Consider the following 21,499-nt stretch of genomic DNA (forward strand, 5'->3'; position numbering starts at 1 on the left):
TATGTTAGAAACCTACTTGATAATAAAACTGTTGCCTGAAGACACGGGAAGGCCATTAGCCACAGGTCAGCACAGGCGTTGGAAGAGGGGCAGGAGCGCGGTGCCGAGCCCTGCAGTAGCCCTGCCTGCTGGCCTGGTGCTGCAGGAGAACCCAGGGCCGGCGTGGGCCTCACGTCCCGAAGCCCAGACGGAGCCTGTCACCGCCCGCACCAGGAGACCGCTGCAAGTCCTGGGCTGCCGTTTTCCAGCCCCGGCCGGGCGTGAGCTCCGCAGCAGCCTCTCAGAGGTGACACCCAGGGCGTGCGCTTGTGCGTCTTGCAGTAGCTTTGATGTCAAGACTCCCCAAAGGCAGGAACGCTTTACCCGATGTGTCTGTTCACAGCCTCTCTCGAGAAGCATTTTTCATTTTTAGCGTCGCTTTTATTTTTAAAAAATTAAAGATGCCATTTTAGTTTGCTCAGGTCCTTCATTCAGGAAGCTGGCTTTTAGGGTGGGGATACCAAAGCTTCAAAAGCTCCAAGAGCTTTGGTACGATTCATATTTTTCTGTAGGTGTGCACGATTTGATGCTGCCCGACAGGAGAAAACAGGAGAAACATCACCCAGGCCTCACCCCTAGTCCTTCACTTGAATATTCAGCAGTACTTAATCATCCACCGCTCCGTGGCACGTTAGCAGTTTATCAAAGGGCTTAGTCGAACATGCCATTTCGATAACCGTAAGCTTTTACATGCTACCTCCGTCCTTTAAAAATGCCTCCCCTCATTTACGAGCAGGGAGGCCAATGAGAGGCGGGCTTCCGGGGGGGGGGGGGGAATTTTTCCCCCCCCCTTTTTTCCCTGGTTTGTTTTTAATTTTAAATCGCAGGCCCCATCCCGCTGCCGAGGCACGCCGGCCCCCGCTGCCGCCGGGGGAGGCCGGGGGGCGGTGGGGCAGGTGCCGCGGCGGGGCGGGGCGGGGCGGGGCGCGGCGGCAGGTCGGGGCGGCGGCGCGGCTGAAGGGCACGGCGGGCCGGCACCGCCCCGCCCCGCCCCGCCCCGCCCCGCCCGGGAGCGCCAGCGCCGCCGGCAGCCCGCGGCCGCCCCGCCGGGGAGGGCGGAGAGGAGCGGCGCGGCGCGGCGCGGTGTGAGTGGCGGCCTCCCCCGGGCGGTACCTGGAGCGCCGGCGGGCCGGGCCGGCTGCCCCGCCGAGCGGGGGGCCCGGGAGGTCCCCGCGGGGGGCGGCGGGCGCTCGGTGGCGAGGGGGGGTGGCGGTGCCGGCGGTGCCGCGGCTGCGGGCGGAGGCAGGGCGTTGGCTGCGGGGAGCGGCCGGCTCTGCCCGCCGGGAGCCCCGCGGTGCCGGCTGCTCTGGGCGCGCTTGCGGGTAGTTTCGCCGAAGTGTCGTCAGAATGGACTTCGATGGCGTTTGCACGTTCTTGTCGTTTACGAACAGGGCTCTGGAGGACGCGGCGTTGGTGGGACGAGGGCCTGATCGTGCGGGCGCCTTCGGAGGAGGGAGCAGCCCTCTCCAGGAGCTCCTGCTCGACGGAGGGAGCCGTGCTGGCGGGGCCGCCTTTGCAACATGCTCTCTGCACTTAAACCCCCCAGCGTGCTGGTAGGTCAGACGGGTCTCTCGCTCGCGTCCTGTCTCGCTTAGGACCTGCAAGGAGGAGCGGGGTAGCCTGGCGCTGTGTTGCGGGAGGGACGGGCCGTGTCCCCTCGCAGCCGCCACAGTGCGTGGTGACCCGTGGGGTGACCAGTGGCCGTGGGCAGGACTGGCCTCCAGCATCATAAGCTTATGCCGTGGAGGAAAGGAAGAAGAGCTGGGCCTTGAGGTGGGGTTTTTCAGGACAGGCGGCAGTGTCGCCTTACTCCTCCCACCATCTCACAGGGAGGTTGTGAGCAGCAGAGTCCTCACAGCTGAGCAGAACAGAGGTGCTGCTCCAGCTGGGCACCCGTGGGGTCACCCGAGAAGAGGTAGTACCGTGTAAAGCGATGCGAGCGATGCAGAGCGGGAAGGTAAATGGCATAGCTGCTTCTCTGTAAGCTGCGTTCCTGCTGCGGGGAAGACGCGAGACAACTGCATTTGCTGGCCGAGGTGGTGTGAGGGTTTCTTGTCTGCCCCTGCTCTGCCAAGAGCACCTTTTCCAAGCTTCACACAAACCTCGACAGGGCAGGTTACCTTGATCTAGCGCGTTGTAAAATATAGATTTAGTAGTGTAAGATCAGCCGTGGCAAAAATTGTAAAACATTGAGAAACATCTCATGCTTTCTCATAGTTCAGGAAGTAGGAGTCCAAATTAGGTTTCTAAATATAGTAATTTTTTTTTAAAAAAAGGAAAAATACAGGGATTTATACTATAGTCTTAACAAAGTGGCATTTTTAACCTTCAGATACAGACAAATTGGTTTTCTTCTGAACGTTGTGTTCTGCTGAGAAAATTCTTTCTTGAAAATCACTTCGGTTTGTATGTGTCGCACGAGGAGTTGGGTAGAGCCTCGCAACACTCGTGTCTCCGGGGTCAAGGTGGTTCCGTGGGCAGGGCTCTGCGGGGGGGAGCCGGCAGTGCCGCCAGGCTGCGTGGGGCTCGACTGCCTCGCCTGGCTGCCGGCCACCCCCTCCTCGGGCACGAAGGCGGCAGCTCCGTTAGAAGTAGAAGCTGGCACATTAGGAGTGATGAAATTCAAGAAAACAAATACTGGGGGAGAGCCGTGAGACAGAGTGATTTTTTAAGGCTGACGCAATTCTTTATTACAATTCTGGGCAGCTTTCGTACAGCTGGAGCATCTGCTTGTTAACTCCTCGCTTTGTTCTCTTATTCCTCGGCTGATTTCTGCCAATCATTACTAACGTAGTTGTGATTTTAAAACGTGGGGCTGTGTTCTTGTGCACGTTCCTATGTGAGACGTGGAAAAGCGGGTGTTCTGTTGTATTCCTACTTCTGATTCCCGGTTTCACAATTGGCTTCTGTATAGGGAGATTAAAGAACAGAATGGGGTTGTGTGCTGCTTTTCTTGTACTCTTCTCTGGTTGATCTTGGGCAGATCCTGTCTGTCTCCTTCCTTCTGACTTTCACATGCGTTAATCCACTGGGGCCTTTGCCTTTGTAAGGGCATCGCAAAGCAAGCCAGCGTACCTCATTCATACCTTATGATCTGCAGCTCCGTATGTTCGCAGTTGAATCTTGTGACAGATACTACAATAAAACACGACCCTGTCAGACTGAGATACTGATCCACTGTTTTACCTGCTGCTGCTCATCAGTTCTCGCTGGCAGGATCCCCAGGCTGGGCAGCAGCCAGTGATAACGGCAGGAGGGGCTTTCTTGCTTGTAAAGATTTGTGCATCCCTGTTCGTCATCTGCAGCAGTCTGTCTTTGCCTGGCACCTGTGGAGGACAGTAACACACCTTTATAAACAAGGTAGTCCTAAGTTTTAGCACAAGTTTAAGTAGCTTGATGTTTTAACATGTTCCTGAAGGTGGGCTGTTAACAGGTAGGCTGTGACTCCACAGTTGACTCGTTGGGATGGCAGTTTTGTGGCATATATAGGAAAATAGCAGTTTCTGCTCTAGTTCATTCAAAACAGTGTCACAGCATTGTGATAAACCAACAGGCTGCTTCGTTTGGACCCAGTGCCATGCTTTAGAGCAGTTTAACCTTGGTGTGGAACTCAGCCAGTTTCTCTGACACCCTTTGGTGGTATGCCTTGCATTTTCCCTGCTCTGGGGAAAATGTTTGTGGGGGTCTTCTTCAGGCTATAAATTTGCAGCTAATATATATGCGGGGGTGGGCTGATAACTGTAAGAACTGTGGGCTTTGCTGAAAGATGTGTTGAACCCATATCTTTCCATGTTAGGCAGGGCAAAGAAACAGCTGTACATCTACGTTAAAAACTTTATATCCATTTCTTATATTTTGTTTCATTTTCACTGACTAGTTTTGAGCATTATTTTGTGTTTGGGTTCTTGGAGAGTTTCAGATCTCCTCTATGACCATTAGTTCTTCCTTCCTCTGAACCAAGGCATTCTTCTCTAATTTCTGTAGTTGGGTTCCTTAAATCTTGGCTAAACTTCCTGCAGATGGAGTTTCTGAGAAGCTCTGCATCTTCTTCATGCCCTTTCTTCTACAGCCTCGCTCCGAGGCCTCACTTGCTGAAGAAATCCATTGGTCCACTCTTACTCATCTGGAAAACAGGCTTTCATCAACAGTAGGCATCCCGCTCTCGTTTGTATGAGGGTAGGTTATGTTAATGTTCTCCCTTGTCCGTGATCTGGCAGGGAGTCTGTACTGATAAATGTCTGCTTACTTGTATTCTGAGATGTTGGGGGGGGGGGGGGGAACCACCAGGCACTGAAAAATCAAGCAGAATTAACACATTGTACATATTTCTGTCCAGATTTGGAGAAAATAGTATGTACAGTTGCTTGGACAAGCAGCTAAGTTAAAACGAGAGCAGAACCTGTAAGAAGTTTTTTGGCATCCTCTTTGCCTTCAGGCTGCTCTCCAAGCTGCATGCAATTCTGGTAAATAAAGCACTGTACCGGAGGGAGGAGGGAGGATTTCAGGACAGGCTGACTGGGTACGGTTTTACTTTTATGAAATTAGACAAGCACACGGTGTTCTTTACTTTTAACAAGACTTTCTTTCCTGTATGAAAACTAACCTTGTGGCTGCTGAGGACTGTACCTACTGGCATTGCTGTCTTCTGAACTATAGGTATTTTCACCTAAAGGTTCCTTGCTGTTACTACATCAACTGTCCTCTTACTGCAAAGCCTTTTAAAGTAAGCTAGAGATCGTCCTCGATTCTGAAAAGTGAGAGTGTTGTTTCCCCATTTGGTTACAAACTGGCTTAGAAGCCTGAAAAAGTTTTATCAATTCTGGCCATAGGGGCGGGGGGGGGGAGTAAACCAAGGCTTTGAAATTCCAGTGTGTGCCCTGAGACAGATAACCAGGAGACTTTCATTTACACGCTAATCCTGCACAGCAGTTGTTTGCCGTTCCTGCATCCAGCCCTTTCCAATCTGTAGCGCTTATCTCTTATTGGCAGTAAGTGACACGAGAGGGAGAGGATGGCCCTGTGAGGAATGAGGTCTCCATTTTTGCTCTTTGTTGCCCAAATTGTTTCGGTGTATTTAGGTGTTTCAGTAATTGCCTGAGGTAGCTGGATCTTGGGAATCATGCTTGTCTTAAAATAACTCTAGCTTTTTAAAACTTTCTTTTCCTATGATTAGAAGGAGACTTTTATTATAAACATTACTCCAGTGCATCTGCTCTGTAGGATTTGCAGAAAACTGGAGGTTAAGGAGAGGCAGCAGTATAAAACCGGTGGACTGGACTGCTTTGAGAGCCCCTGCCTGGGGCTGCTCTGCACGGGGAGCCCGAGTCCTGCAGCGATGGAGGCGATGCTGTGCACTAAGTGAATGATTCATCCCTCTACCATTTGTGTGCCGCTGCTCTGTTCAAAACTGCAGAATATCCAAAGGCATAATGTCACGTATCCTCCTGAATAACATCCCACCTTCTTAGGGAGAGGAAAGGCAGACGTAGGATGTTCTGGGTTTCTGTTTCTCTGCAGAGAGCCACCCTGCAGAAGACCTGGATAGGCTGGAAGAGTGGGCTAACAAGAACCTTATGAAGTTCAGCAAGGACAAATGTAAGGTCTTGCAACTGGGAAAACATAATGCAGGAGTGCAGCACAGGCCGGGATCAACCCGGCTGGGAGTAGCTCTGTGGAAAGGGACCTGGGGGTCCTGGTGGACAAGAAGCTTGATACGAGTGAGCAGCATGCTGCTGCGGCAAAGAAAGCAACAGGATGCTGGGTTGCATCAACAAGGCCATCACCAGCAGAGATAAAGAAGTCATTATCCCACTCTACTCAGTGCTTGTCAGGCCACACCTGGAATACTGTGTTCAGTTTTGGTCCCCACTATGCAAAAAAGATGTGGACAGGCTGGAGAGGTCCAGAGAAGGGCCACAAAGATGATCAAAGGACTGGGAAGGCTGCCATATGAGGAAAGGCTGAGAGAACTGGGTTTGTTCAGCCTTGAGAAAAGAAGGCTTAGGGGAGACCTTACCACCATGTTCCAGTATTTAAAGGGTGGCTACAAAGAAGATGGAGACTCCCTTTTTACAAGGAGTCACATGGAAAAGACGAGGGGTAGTGGGAACAAGTTACTCCTGGGGACATTCCTGTTGGACACAAGAGGAAAATTTTTCACAATGAGAACAATCAGCCATTGGAATAATCTCCTCAGGGCAGTGGTGGATTTCCCAACATTGGACACTTTTAAGATTTGTCTGGACAGGGTGCTGGGCCATCTTGTCTAGACCGTGCTTTTGCCAAGAAAGGTCCCTTCCAACCTGGTATGCTATGATTCTACGATTATTACATGGAGGACATAAATATTTAATGCCATTAGGTGCAGTTCAGAGGTCTGGATGCCTAACCGCTGTTTGGTTTACCTCTGCTGGTACATCAGTTGGGTCACCTGCCTTGAGTTTGAATATCTTTGTTACAAAGAGTAATGTTTATTGTTTCCATGATAATGACAGCACTGTGATTATCTGACTATTCTCCCTATGCACTTGGATGATAAAGGTCCAGGTCTCAGCAGAAGCCCTGAGAGGGAGAAGGGAAAACAGGAGAACTTTTAAGCTTAGGCAAAAGATGGGGTGCTCCAGATGCTGGCATGTTACCTTTCCTATATCCTTGCTGAAATGGTCCTTAGCTAGACTTGCTGTGGAAGGAGGTTGGCATCCTGCATGTAGTACGCTTGCCCAAGCAGTGGTCCCACTGTACACCTGGGATTAGGTGCTGTATATAAATTGTTGCAGCCTGCCATTCAATCTGACTTCCTAAGTGCTGTATCATCCTTTTACCTTCGGTGAAGTCAAATACTGTGGGTGAACAGGCAAGCAGAATTCTGCAAGGTCAGCACTACAGATTCATCTAACTTTGTGGTAATGTGTAACTTTGACATCTTCATGAGCGCTAAGTTTTATTTATTGATTCCCTTCGCAGAGTCCCAGTCGTGAAGCTGTCTGTGCTGTACTGGGGACAAGTGGGACAACTTGTTAAAAGCAGACACGTTCTTGGTAAGTAGCCTACCAAGCTTCTCTTGTGGATACTGAGGAAAAAACTAAAAGCTTCCCTGGCTGGAGGAGGGTTATAAGGAGTCACATTTGAATCTAAAAGTTTGGACCAAAGTGAGGAGCCTAGCTCTGTGACAGCTGAAATTACTTGCTGTGTTCAATTGGGCAAAGCTGCACTAAGCTATTTTGAAAAGTATGACTTACTTTTAATCCGGTGACTGCTATAACAGAAAGTGTTACAGAAAGCGATTCCTTGCAGCATAGCATTGAACTTCAAGGAGATTTTTTTTAAAGGTCTTATGGATGGAAACCATTTAAATGGTAGCAGGAACTTATTTGCCCGTGATAGCTAGAGATGTTGCGTAACAGCAAAACTCTTTCTCTTATGCCTCTCTTCGTCATACGAAGACGTATTCCCGAGAGGCAGGCAAACCTCTTATTTTTCGATAGCTCGCATTTATTCTTTTGTAATTATTTCTTACTGACGATTTTAATACCTTAAAAAGTCTTATTTATCTAAATAAAACTGCAGTTAGCTATTGATGCTTTTTTCCTGTATTTTCTATTGTATAATAGTGAATTGCAGGCATCTTTTTACCATTGTTTTGTTTCCTTCAGTGGTTAGAAATGAACTTACCTTGGCAGGAAACACTTAGCAAGGCTGGTAAAGAGACTGCTTAGCCCCCTCATGCAAGGTGAGTTCAGCTATGTGGTATGACTCCCTCAGTATTGTCTCTCTCCTTGCATTACCACAGGGCACGCGTGTAGTAAATAACAACATAAGAAGTGAAACAACACCTGAACTTGTCCTCGGGAGCTTCCAGTTCCAGGGATATGGAAAGGAATCGATTGTTTTCAGGACTTTTCTTAAAACAATGCACAGCTTTTATAGTATTGAAGTTAAATGAGGTATTTAAAAGCATATTGACTATATGTCCACTGAAATTGAGCACAACTAGGAACTTGTACTTTTAAGATGGATTAAATCAACATTTCACTTACTGTAAAATCGGTCTTTCAAAAGAGAAGATATGTTAAGGTTTGTGATGGTGCTGCTTTAACTCCTGGCTGACAAGGGTAACAGAGCAGACTGCAGCTCAGCACAGCAGCCTGTCACGTGGGGAACTGCATCTGCAGAGGTTTTGGCCTGAGCCTTGACCCATCTACGCAGTGGTTTCTGAAACACAACTGGCAACAGATCAGACCTTGGACACTGAAAGAAACAGATTCTTATCAGACAATTTTTGCCTTGTGCAGTTACTGAATGAAACATCGTGCCGGGAATAAAATGTTCTTCCCCCCCCCCCCCCGAGGGTGTGAACATTGTGAGGAAAGCTAGAGATCCCTAAAATCCCTGTCACAACTTAACACTCTGGAGATGAGTTAGGTAAAGAGGATTTAAACGGTGCTTTACCGTGTATGTGCAAGCAATGGTTGTCAGAAAAACAGGAAAGCAGTCAGAAGACTGAGGGCAACTTCACTTGCGATCATTTATGTGCCAACAATTATTAACTCGAGTAGAGCAGGCCAACTATAAAACTTACTACAGTGACTTGGAAAGTACTGTGCTCTATAAATAATGAAATGAGCAACAGTCAAGGATTTAAACTAGGGTCGATAACTTTGCTTTTAAGCTCAACTAGTAATCAATTTGGAACAATTTAGTTGTCTTACATGCCTTGCTATCTAGAAGTTTTATAGCTTGTCCCTTCCTCTGTGTAGGACAGTCAGACAAACATTGGATTTAGCCCAAGTGAAAAGGCAGAGTTAAGAAGGTGGGAACAGAGGTAAATCCTGCAGAGGAAGATGCTGACCTGTGGAATTTTTCCCTGCCTGCTTTAGGAGATGTTTGTCCTCCTTCTACTCACGTTCCCTCCTTCTTTCTGCTAGACACTAGCTTATCTGCTGGTGTCCCCTAACAGAAGAGGAAAGGAAATCTCCAGTTGTAGGATGGAAACATCTTAAAACAATTATAAAATACTAACTAAAGCCACCTACTATTTAACAGACCTCCTTTAAAAAGCGCAAAAAAGGATAACATATGAAAGAAAATGGCTCCAAACTTAGATAAAAAAATCCAGATCTGAAAGTCATTAGATAAAAGTGTCGGGGATGAAACTCTGATAAAATTGTTATATCAACTGTGGCATAGAGCATTTGTGTGATTGGGGAATCTGAGGTTTAAATCTGCAATATTTACAGTTCTGGCTAAGCCTAAGGAGGACACGATATCTAATCTAAAACTTCTAATTGTCACCAGTAGTGTAGTGAGAAGGGATTAGACAGCATACCTGTGTACCTCCCAGTGAAGCTTGTGCATTACCTTGACTGGATACAGACTGCAGCTTTCAGGTATCAACCAGCAATGGTGGGTTACAGATGCTATTAGTGATTCTTTGCCATATTGGATACTTGGAGCTACATATTTGTCCAGAGGAGCAAGTGGAAATTATTTTTATTAATGTTTTATTAATGGTAAATATTGAAATTAGATATGCACAAGATATTACTATTAGAAAGTTTTGAATTATTCAGGTGTCTGAATTGCTTTCAGACATCTCCTTGGCCTCTGGTCTCTAAGCATGTTCTGTAAGCGTTTTAAGTTTCATCAATGCATGCAGTTCATAGACATGGGTATAGAGCTCACGGGTTTTTTTATAAACCTCCATAGGGATAAATGTGGTTTCTTGGGCAGTGAAGGGAATCCTTCCTTTTACTCATTTAGTAACAAGTTATTAGAATAAAAATCTCACTGATAGCTTAGTTCTCCTCTGTTTTGGGTAAAACTACAAATGCTAGCAGCAAGGTTTGTTACAGGCTTGTTAACTATACTGCCTACTCTTAAAATACACTGGCACATGCTGCAGCATGTCATTACGCACAAAAGAAACTTACTGAATTTTATTAAAGCAATTTACAAACTTTTCTCTAAAATGCTGAAGTGTTCTGATACAAAGCTAAAGGTATGAAAATGTTCATGGTTTCAGAAGCCCTTCAGGTCTGACTTTCTGCCAGGAACACCAACCACTACTTCTGAGTGCTGGCACTTCAGTCCTACAAACTGTTTTCTAAAGAGGTAGTGATGTTTTTATGAACTAGCAGAAAGAGGAGAGAAGCTTGTCACTGTGAACCTGGTTCTCATGAGTCAGCTGCTGGACTGGGGAGTCCCGTCTTACCTGTGAAGCACCGTTTGCCTGCAAATGGGATTGACTTCCTCTGCAAATACTTGCCTGTGATCAGGTTACTGGATTGGAGCCCCTATTTCCCCCAGTATATAAAGCACATAAATAAGGCTTAACATCTTTGCCATGACTATGTTTTCAAAGGCTATTTACAAAAAAATCTTTAACTTTGGCTGACCTTAGTACGACGTCACCGGGTGAAGCTGTAGGGAACAGTTGGTTTCTGTGCAGCACAGTCTTTATTTTGGCTGGCAGTCTATTAACTCTGATAAGTGGGTAAGCCCATGCCAAGCAAAGTCAGGCATATCATGAGATTGTTTTGCCTGCATAGAGAAAGTAGCCTGAGAAACAGCTTCATAGGCTAATAAACAAAAAACACATATACCAGAATTTGGGGCTGACCAATTCTGATTCTTGAGGAGTTTGACAAAAGGACCCTGTCAGGTGTTTCATTCCTCACTCTCCCTTCTCCTGATCTAAACTTGTCCTGCTTTAGTAAGAATGGTGCTCTAGCTCTGTCAGAACACAGCAGTCCACTGCTGCTTTTCCTAAACTCTCAAGGGAAAAAACCAAAAAGTGGCTCCTTTCTCCTGAATGGTCCTCTCTCTCTCTAGTGACTGCATGCTCAAGCCTCCTTGAGCAACAGCAGAATGACACGGAGAATTAGTGTCACTCCTGCCCAAAGGGTGTACAACAGCCATGACACAAGGCTCTTGTTAGGTGGTGGTTATGTGGTGCTTCTGTGGGGTGGTTTTGGTTTTTATTTTTATTTTCTTTAGCAGCACCAGTTACTGGAGTTAAACAGTATTTGTTTACAGATTCAGGAAAAGAGCACTACATTGTCAGTTTGGAAGAAAGAGATTTTTTTTTTTTTTTTCCTAAGACCTTTACATTCCTAGATGGCTTACATCACGTACTGGGAATTGCATTCAAAGGCAGCTTGAATTCAGGTCAAGCTTTGCCTACTTGTAGTAGATGGATGTTACTGATAAAAACATTTTACGCACACCATGCAGAGATTTATTACAGTTGCTTCTCCAAGCATCTGTAGTGAATTTAGCTTTCCTTTGAGCTCACTGAGAATGGCAAACTACTTAACTGCATTTATATGAAACGCTATTTTGACAGATTTCTTCAGAAGTAAAGAAGCACAAAAGGAGACATTCTGCCCTTTGAAAATAACTGGAAGCACTGGCAAGAAGCAGCAACACTGTGCATCAAACAAGGAAACCATTTCCAGGTTATCAAAACATGCTGTTGAACTGAATTTTGCAGCTGCATTTTCAAATGTACCATGGGATGCGTCAAATCCAAGGATGCCTTTCCAGGTTCAAACGCTATCCAGGATGAAAGGATCGGGGAAGGTAATGAAGGATGCACTGGGGAGAAGTCATCACTGATAGCAGTGAGGGTGGATGAGAAAGGTCCATCAAGCACTGTAGTGCTAGACTATGCACACCGTCTCTCCCGTGAAATTCTTGATCAGGCGGTGAAACAGTGGGCAGTGACGGAAAGCAAATACAGCGACATCCCTTATATTGAAAGTGATGTGCCCTGAGCCCTGACTGGCAAGGACTGTCTTCACAGTGAGTGTCCTGTCTGTTAAGCAGTTTGTATTTGGTACTAGCGCAAATAAAGTAAAATTAGCTGTGATTTGAACATAATGGCACTATATGAATGTGTTTGCAAGGAGAGGCTGAAAAAAATTGCCTTTTAATCTATATTGCTAAGAAACTAATTGGATTACAGTAGAATCTATTACTCAAGTGTCATTTGTTATCAGCCATATGTTGAGTATATTCTGTCTTTGTATGTGTTGAATGTGATCAGAAATTAGTGTTAAAAAAAGAGAATGAGAAGAATGTGGCTGCCCTGCAACTGTACGAGCACTGCCACCGAGGCCCCAAAGGTGCTTAAGGACAAAGCATGGATTATTTTTATGTACTGCATAAAAAATCAGTGGCTTATTTGTAGGTGAAAAGAGAAGAAGTCTTTCTGCTTGGTAAATTTATCTGCGTTTTGCTAAAGTGAAACCAAGGTCTACATACATGTAGCAAAGGTAACGGCTGTCATAAATTTTACTTTGATTCTTTGACCCGACTAAATCTGTAAACCACAAAATAATGAAGGCGATGAGAAGCATTTTATAAAACCAAGTAGTATTCAGGGAACCATATGGATTATGATACTATTCAACTTCCATTCTTAAGTGAACCAGTGAGAAACATTACAATGTTGATAAACAGTGCGTTATAATTAACAGATGCTCTGGCTTCTGTAAATGCATGAAGGCTATTCTCTAAAATCCTGCAGTAAGATAGTTTAATTACATCTGATCACTGTGTTCAGACCAAAGCTGTTGGGTTTTTTGGTTTCGTTTTTTTCTTTGGTGTTAGGGTGCTGGGTTTTGGGGGTTTGGGGGTCTTTTTGTTGTTGGGTTTTTTTTTTTTTTTTACTGTAACCCAGACAGGTGTGCAAAAGCTACTGATGCTAACTAGCGAAATGAACTTTCAAAGGTGTAACAGTGTTTTAGGACTATGTATTTCATGGGAACTATGGCTGCATTAGACTGAAATTTCACTCTAAAGTAACACCCTTGGGACAGAACGCCTTCCTTCAGACTCTGTAGGTTCATCGCTTACCTGTTGGTAAAACTGTGTATGGCGATGCAAACATGAGCTACAGAAACCTAAAGCCTGAGTGGTGCACTGAATTAGTGAATAAGCCTCAGGTCCAAAGCTAAAGGGCTACATTCTTTACCAATTTTATGTAGCTTGCATCAACACACTGCACTCTGCTTCTCTGGGACTTGCAGCCTGACCTACGGTACTCATAACTAGCATTTGAGATATCAAGAAAGGGATGAATTAGTTATAGTCATCTTAAAGCTACAGTTTTGCTGACATTTTATACAAAGCAAATGCCTTGTAGAAGCTTGGGTTTTTAGCACCTGTTTGTTCCTTTTTCTGTTATGGCCAGTTTAAAAGATGTAGGTTGTTTTCCTAAATCAAAGTGCTTTCCATTTTATGTTTTTGTTTTATAGAAAAATGCTTCCCATACTGGCAAAAACTGTTACTATTTTTAAAAGGTAGAGGTAGTTTAGTAACTGATACAAAGCATGATTTTCAAGCCATGGTAAGCAAGCAGAAAGAGGATCATGCAAATCATTATTTTTAGCTTATTCTCAAATATAAGCCAGTCTTTGAATTGAGCTGTTTTTTGCAAACTTTGTGACACAAACTTAGTCATTTGAAGTTCACCTGTATGGGGAAATGGTTGTATCAAAAGTAAATGGTGAAAAATACTTCCTTGTAACACAGTGGAAGACTGCCATTAATTCATACTTACCAGACCCTGCTACTAAGACTGTTCTCAGGCTTTTGCTGAAAAGGGAAAAAAATGTGCTTATGTTGTAATGTCGTCTTCTTTGAAGTAATGTAGTCTTCTTTGAAGCCATATGTAAAGTGGGACTAAGATATTAGGGCCCATTTAAATTCTACTGCTAACAGTGATGTTCCTTGAAGCTCTAAAGCATGTAAAATGTTAAATCATACCCTACATTAGCTCTATCTAAAAAAACTCCATGCCATATACTAGGGTGAATTAAAAACCAAAACACTGATCAGATCAGTACATATTAATTGGATGTTGCTTAACCACAGTATTAAAAAAGATTCCTATTCTTATTATAGCTAAAATAAAGCTTTATTACAAAAAAAGGCCAGGCTTTCTGTAACATTAGTCTTGGCTCAAGAATGTTAACAGTGCCAAAGACAGTAATTAAAGAAAATTTAAAAAGCGCCCAAACTCCATAGACATTATTTGCCAGATAGGTGACTAGCAGATAGAAAACTGCACTCGCTTTAAGAGTGCATTTAGGTATATCTGTCTTGACCCTTGTACAAATACCTTGGTGGCTGCCATGGGGAGTTAAGTGCTGCAGTGGTTGCTGTTGCAATGTCTCGAATCCTTTCTTTGGATGTAGGCTTAGCATCTGGTACCCTTCTGGAGTCAGAATATCAGACACGCTTTTGAAAGCAGCTTCTCCGTTGGCAGTCTGCCACTGCATGGTCCAACAGCAGGCAGAATTATAAAATAATATAAATTAGCCTCAAGTTAAGTCATAGCATCTGTACTGACAAACACTCAAAATTTCCCCAAAGGAGAAAGTTACCTAGGTATAATTAAACATGCATCACAGTGAGCTTCCATTTGGAGTACTCGCTGTGTGGGATGGCTGCACTGCTTGCTCAGAGAGCCACCCATAATGCGATAGCGACTGAGTCGCCTGCTGCTTGTGTCCAGACAGTCACTTACCTGCAACCACAAAGCTTGTCTTCCCTCATTAATGCTTGAAGATTACAGCAGTTTCAATATGGCCTGAAGTGCAATTCCAGCTGGTTTATGATGCTTTCTATGACATTGGCACTTCAGGGAAAGCATGCAGCAAATGGAAAGCAAACAAACTTGCAAACAAGCTTACAACAGGGAGACAGCTTCTCACCAGGAAAATAATCTCTCTTACAAGATGCTGTCCTTAATAAATAATGCACTTAATAAAAAAAAATAAAAATCTGTTGAATACTACAATCTGGTGAGAGAGCGAAGGAGATCTCATTCCAGAGTTCTGCTATATTTTTAATAGGCACAAAGTAATACAAAATAAAAATAAAGACTTCTTTACCTAAATAAAATTACATCTGTTTACTTATCATTAGGTTACTCTAAACTGTGCTATAGTCTTATAAAGCCACTTATAGTGGCTTTCCAGCTAAGTTGCCACTGATTCTTTGACTTGATTCTGTGTAACAAAGGCACTCCGGTATGGGACTGGTATATTCTGCAAAACCATTCATTTACTTCTATTTCAGAGTTAAAAATACATTTGCACTGTATTTTCTCCAAAACATAAGTATAGTCTGAGTGGGTACTATGTGACTGACTTGATATTCTAATAATGGTTCAGAACACATTAACTGCAGCACAACTTTGTAAAATTGACATTCCTGTAGTAAGACACATCAGTATTCCCAAATAAAACACACTACAATATATTTTTACAATATTTTTGTGGAAAATACTTTCTTGTGGACCAAATAAAATTAAACTTACCCTCTGCTTGTAAGACTTTTATTTGATAAAAATGCACAGATTGGGCAGGGTCTTGTTACTATGAGTTTGGGATAATTCCCATTCACATAAATTTTGGAAGCAACTGAACATGCAAGTCAAAGTTTATTCATTGAGAAGTATAGTCGTGCTAAAACACTTTAAGTCCTTTTCAGTCAGAGAAGGCATGATCCCTACTCCCTGGGGATTATTGTGTTTTTCATTAAATATAGTTGCTGAAGACTGCTCCTTTTGTACAAAAATAATGGAATGAACCAATTAAAAAAAAAAAGAAAAATAGCAATTGTTTAAGAATCTAAAACAGATACAATTTTTAAAAAATAAGGGGGGAGGTTTACATTTCTTAAAGAACCAGCATGAGGTAGAAATTCAAGTCATATTTTCAGAAGTTACCCTAGTTCATGAAATCTCTCAATTACTTGTGAAAATAAACTCGGGGACTGTCTCATAACAAATATGTAAATGGTAACATTAACTGGCAGCTGAAATTTTAACGATTTTATCTTGAAGATTCTAGTGACAAAGCAAGGTGCCATTTTTTCTTGATTTTGCTCTCTATTTTGCTCACCACTACTTATTTGAAAGTTGCTCTAGTAGTTCACCTTGATGCCTGAATTTCCTGGACTTTGTTTCCAGGCAACAGCTTCTAGGAAGGAAGGAGCCTTAAGCCGGTGTAGACCATTACTGTCAGTAATAAAAACTGCCCAGTGTTGAAAACTCTGTAGCAGTTCTGCCGTAATGCTGACTTTTTGGTTCCCCAGTGCTGATTACTGACTATGTTATTTGAACAAAAGTTTTCTTCCTTTAGTCTCAGTGGTTGATCTTCAGAGAAGCCAAATTTGTATTTGTGACCTCCCTTTAACTGTAGAAACAAGTAGGAAGAGATACTGATACATGATTTGGTTAACCATAAAAAAGCATGCAGTCTTAATGTTGAAGAAAGATTAGTAGCTATGTGTTGCATACACAATAGAAAAATGAATTTTACTCCCGCAAAAGATTATACTTTTATCAAGGGGCTCTGGTTATGTCATAGAACTTCAAGTATTATTAGTATCAGAACCCAGCAACCTTTAATGCACATCCAACGAGGGTTTTTTGATATATATTTAAATTTTGATCCCAACAAATACGTTTGTTCGATATGTTGTGTTAAACAACTATACGATCCGTCTAGCAGCAGATATTGCATGTTTTCCCCTATTCATTATCTTCAGTACATATTGCTGTGTTCCCCTTACTTTTCACAAATTTTCCACCCAGCAAGACAGGATGTTCATGGGCACAAGCAAACGGGTACCCAGACTAGTTGGTGTAGACAAACACCAGCCACTTGTAGTATTAGGGCCAGGCTGACCTCTACCACTAAAATCATTAGACAATCACTAACATCAAGAGGAAATGTGCTGCTTGGTGTTCAGAGGAAGGTCTGAGACAGTTATTTCTTCACCACTGTAAGACCAGGAAAAACTAGCAATTTTTGAAATAATGAAAAACTAATTATGCAGTTAACTCAAACTTAATGGCATTTGTAAAAAATTGGTTTTACAAGCAAAGAGAAGTGTGCTCTAGGCTCTGGCAATATTATGACATTTGAAACAATGTCTACATCACATAGAAAGCCTGAATACTGACCAAATGTTAAATCAATAGAACAATTTCTTGCTCTCAGACTAATAATGTGTCAGTCTGACCTTTTATTTAAAAGACTGCTTAACACCATGCATTTAGCATGTCTTGCATTTTCCTTTGTAGCTCTGACTGTTTTAAAGCTTTAAGTATATTTTATTTTCATTGTACAGAGAAGAATCTGAGGCACAATCCCAATTTAACAGATCAGTGACAGAGCCAAGAGCACAAAGGTCTCCTGACTTCTTGCTTATTAGGTCATCCCTTAACTATGCTGTCTCCCCCAAAGGTTCGTCCTAAACTAAGAGTTGATGCAAAAAATTAAATGTTAATCATTGTGTAAAGCAGTAAAAATAACAATTTGCCTTGAAGTAATTTTTCCCCTTACTAACCAGAGATATGATTATTTTGTCATTATGGCAGCATAACAAAAGAGAATGTTCCTGAATGCAAAAAATTAGACTTAGGAATCTCAGGCTAGCTAAAAGAGTCTCGTCAAACTTTATCACACTACTATTAATTTTTATATCATAGAATTAAGCAGATGTATAAGATGCCAATAGGCTTGATCTTTACAACTTGAGATCGTTATTTCCCAATGGCTTAAAACAATCGTCCACAAATTCATCACTGACTTCTTCTAGAGCAGCTGGCTTCCATCTGGGGGACTGGTCTTTGTCAATAAGCACTGTTGGGAGGAGTATAAAAACACAAAAGTTACTTGTAAACTTGCTCTAATTAAGATGACTTCAGATTGCATCAAGACAGACAACTCCAGTGAATACATGGGGAGAAAAATCAATATGCTCTGGAGAAGACGGTTTTTGTAACATACCTATTTCTACTCTAATAAAAATTCTTGAGTTGTGACCTGTCTAGAGACATATCTGGGAGCTGCCTGATGATATGAGGAACAGTGGATCACTTCAGAAGTAGCCCAAGCTTTGAAGGAATAGACCTGAAATTAGTGCTTTCTGTTAGACCTACTACTCTTGCCTGTCGTCTGCCTTTTCATGTGAAAGTGGGAACAGTATGCATAATGCTCCCTTTGGACAAGGGCTTTCACATCTCTGTGCAAAATCTGACCCTTTGTGGAGTACAGGAGATGACTCAAAGTAGGTGTTAAATGCCTAAAGCTAATTTAAACACATCATATAAACTAATAATGAAATAACTAATGAGGAAAGAGTAAAGCAGAGTATCTTTGTGGGAAAATCAAGAATATTTATTTGTAAATATGGACATACTGCAGACCTATGTAGATTTAACTGTGAAGATTTGTATAATCTTAGTATGTATACTTTATGCTGTATGCTGGGAAATACATCACTGAAGATAAAATCATCAGTGAATGAATTGCATGTAAAAGTGTAACAAGAAAATATCAGTTCTCAAAAAGCATTCCTTGTATCACAGCAATGTTGAAGGCATGTCACGAAGAACAGCTGCACTAGCAAGACGAGAGAGTTTATTTGTGTGTAAAAATGACCAATATGAATGGAATTCCAGAGCGTCCTTTCAAGCACCTTTCTGGCCCCAAGAAAACACATAAAGGTGCTATTCAGAATGTGAAATTTTTGTAATTTAAAAAAGAACAGCAATAGTAACTGTGGCTCTCTAGGATGCACTGACCACCCAACATCCCTTCTCAACGCACATTCCCTTCAGATGTGTGATATCAGCACCTGATCTGGAGATGCACCTGTGTCCTGGGAGACCTCCTGACCAACACAGCCCACAGCATATAAGGGAGGATGCGCAGAAAGCACCTCTCAAGTTCTTCTGCCAAGAACAGAATTTGTTTGTTTTTTTTTTCTGGTAAAGACTTCCAAGTAGGATGGTTCTAAAGGCATGTGGACAGAAGACTCGCAGAGACTAGGTATTTTGAAGACTACAGCTGTTTTTGGTAAGTTGTCATGTCTTTCTAAACAGACTTCATTCTTGGTGACTAAACTAGAACCACCCAGGATGAGAAATGTGCAAAGGAGTTGGATTTTAAGTTCCGTGGAAAGAATGCCCACCTAAAGATTGTGTCTTATCGAAAGATGGGCATTATGACACTTTGTGATAGAAAAATGTGACCTGAAAACTTCTTTTTTAACTTTTCCCTCTATAACCAATACTTGGAAAATGCCTAGAAAATACATACCATTCAAATGACAACTGTGCTAATTAATATTTCTGTAGCTGAAGATGTACAGGCATCACAACTCTTTAGCTTGCATGTCCAAAGAGAAAGGAGAATCAGAGCCCTGCATCCATCTACCTGCAAATACAGGACTAAGGACTCCTTGGATACAAATAAACACTAATTTTGAAAAGAAACCCATTATATAGATAGAATCTGCAATTCCACAGAGAGTAGAATCCATGTGGGCAATTGTTTGAAAGAAATGTGCTGTAAAAATGATTTTACTAGGCCATTCAACTGGGTAACTTACTGAAAAGTTATGATCCTACAAGTTAATTTATAAACATTGTGATGTGAAGCCATTGATTGGTTTGGGTCAAAATACGTAATTGTCCCAACTCAACTATTTATTCCATCGGAGTAGTACTTATCTAATTATTTTCTTCAATTTTAGTTAAAGTTCACAATCTAGCCAAAATAATCTCAACTGTTACCCACAAAAGACAACACTGACAAGAGATGCTTTAAATTATAGACGGGAGATAAAAAAAGTCCGTGTGTATACTATTACAGCTTCAACTCTGAAATACAGTAGTAATTGCTGATAATTCTCCACTCTATGTCACTACTGTGTAATCAAGTTAATCTTTCTGTTTGGATCTGTGGCCAATTTTACTCTGGTGGATAAACTGAATGCTTATAATGGTCTCTCCAATGAAATCTTTAATGTTATATGAGTTAAAATATTTGTTTCCTAATAGTATTGTGAAAATATTCCTTTCTCCATTAACTTCTGTATATTTTGTGTTTCTCCAGCTTGAGATATCGATCACTACAAGAACAGAACAAAAATTCTGAAGACTTCTAAGGTAGGCTAAGGGATGTTTATTAAGGTAAAAGTAACTGAACAGAGACATTGTGTTAAGGGTTTGTTCTTATGTTTTGTTTTTGTTTGGGTTGGTGTTTTTAGAAAAAAAAAAAAATCCAAAACCCCTCTGTTCAGTAGCAGTGACTTTACCGGACTTCAGTTAGTGTTCTATTCTTTAGCTTCATTCAGCCCAGTCAAGACACTGATATTTCTAAGCACCTGAAATTCTGTTGCAATGAAATCTACCTACCTCCCCACTGACTGCAGGGGGTTTGTGTGCCCAGGGTAAGGCTCGCAGCTGCCAGCTGCTAGCACTGCAGGAGAGAGGGCAGAAGCCATACAGAAATAAGATCTTTGCAGGATCAGCAATATGTAGAAGGCCTTTACAATTCCATTTGAAGTGTACATTCCTGCACAAATAATTAGGAGGCTAATTTAACAGATTTTTGTCCCCTCAGGCTGTTGAGATTGTAGTCTACCTGGATGTGTTTAAGCACTGACTCCAAAAATGGCCACTTTTCTTACGTAGTAAGAATTAAAAAACAAAATTCTTGGAAATTACCCAGAGCTTAAGCATTTCTTAGTTTATGTATTATTCTATAAATCAAGGTGAAAAATGGATACCTAAGGTGTTCGAAGACCACATTTACTATTATATAGGAAAATTATGAAATATGATCTGTGTATTTTAGGCTTTAAGGGTTTTGGCTTTTCTTTAGTAGCTCCAATCACAAGAATCATAAATGGGGAAGACTGTTTGCCAGCAGATTTTCAGTCTCATTGAAAGAAAACTGGCTAAAAGAAAAATGAAATTTTGACCTCGGGTCAAAGCAGGTTTAAAAAGCTTTTAAACTAACTACTTCCCTAGCATTCCTATTAAAATTATGGTTTGAAGCAGATAGATAAAAGCTGTTATTAAAACCTGACCTATGGCCATTGCTGCTGAAAAACAATCTTAGAAAACTAAAATCTGATTATTATATCTTAAATTTACTTTGTGGTAGATCCTCTTGTGGTAGACAGGGTCAACAGCTGGCTCTTAAATGCTTGGAATGTAATGTTTTAATAAAGAAAAAGCTAATACTTAAATTAACATTTTAATCATTTTTATTTACTATGGTTGATCCTGTGAAGTATTTAATAATCTTACTTCCTATTAAGAAGGATGCTCAGCACACTGTTGGATAATGATTTTTATGAGATTAGACCCAACTACAAAAATGATCTTGAGTCAGATTCTGCACCACTCTTAAACAAGAGAAACAATTTTAAGACAAATCTGAGAACAAGATATATGCAGTAAGCAGAGAGCAAAAGTGCTTCAAGAACAAATTATTGTTCTTTGCAATCCCCTCAGTGCAGCTGGATCTCTGGGGGGTTTTTTTTCTTCGTCTGATATAGTTAAGCCTTTGCTATATCATCCTACCTAAGAGAAGCTTCCCAACTGCTGTTCTTGCAGCTTCTTTACAAGCAGTTTGTGTAATTT

The 21,499-nt window shown here is 42.2% G+C and overlaps 2 protein-coding genes across 7 annotated transcripts in view; one reads left to right on the forward strand and one right to left on the reverse strand.

Moving 5' to 3' along the window:
* Nucleotides 1-1,276: 1,276 nt before the first annotated feature.
* AKAP19 (A-kinase anchoring protein 19) lies at nt 1,277-18,902 on the forward strand. Of its 5 annotated transcripts, XR_012777214.1 has the most exons (5): nt 1,277-1,592; nt 7,003-7,076; nt 7,692-7,768; nt 11,384-11,619; nt 18,683-18,902. XR_012777214.1 is itself a non-coding variant. In XM_075512442.1 (4 exons), the coding sequence occupies exon 4, from the start codon at nt 11,550-11,552 to the stop codon at nt 11,811-11,813; it is 264 nt and encodes an 87-aa protein (XP_075368557.1). In that variant the 5' UTR covers nt 1,287-1,596; nt 7,003-7,076; nt 7,692-7,768; nt 11,384-11,549; the 3' UTR covers nt 11,814-15,368. The 5 variants fall into 5 exon arrangements, 4 of the variants coding, with proteins under 4 accessions (XP_075368557.1, XP_075368560.1, XP_075368556.1 ...); XM_075512442.1 differs by lacking the exon at nt 18,683-18,902 and having other exon boundaries at nt 1,287-1,596; nt 11,384-15,368; XM_075512445.1 differs by lacking the exons at nt 7,692-7,768; nt 18,683-18,902 and adding an exon at nt 7,829-7,982 and having other exon boundaries at nt 1,287-1,596; nt 11,384-15,368.
* Nucleotides 15,337-21,499, reverse strand: part of HIBCH (3-hydroxyisobutyryl-CoA hydrolase) — a 50,840-nt gene continuing 44,677 nt past the window's right edge. Inside the window, exons 14-15 of one of the 2 annotated variants that reach the window (XM_075512439.1) lie at nt 17,650-17,702; nt 15,337-16,247 (exon numbers count right to left, since the gene is read on the reverse strand). In XM_075512439.1, coding sequence (XP_075368554.1) covers nt 16,032-16,247; nt 17,650-17,702 — 269 coding nt within the window. In that variant the 3' untranslated portion in view covers nt 15,337-16,031. Of the gene's footprint in view, nt 16,248-17,590; nt 17,703-21,499 lie in introns of both variants that reach the window. The other variant, XM_075512440.1, reaches the window with a different exon arrangement.

This window comes from Mycteria americana, chromosome 9 (assembly GCF_035582795.1).
Source record: "Mycteria americana isolate JAX WOST 10 ecotype Jacksonville Zoo and Gardens chromosome 9, USCA_MyAme_1.0, whole genome shotgun sequence".
Classification (NCBI taxonomy): domain Eukaryota; kingdom Metazoa; phylum Chordata; class Aves; order Ciconiiformes; family Ciconiidae; genus Mycteria; species Mycteria americana.

Bases quoted from the DNA above. Each gene is read 5' to 3' on its own strand.
- AKAP19 (XM_075512442.1), top strand. From the start codon at position 11,550: ATGGGATGCGTCAAATCCAAGGATGCCTTTCCAGGTTCAAACGCTATC.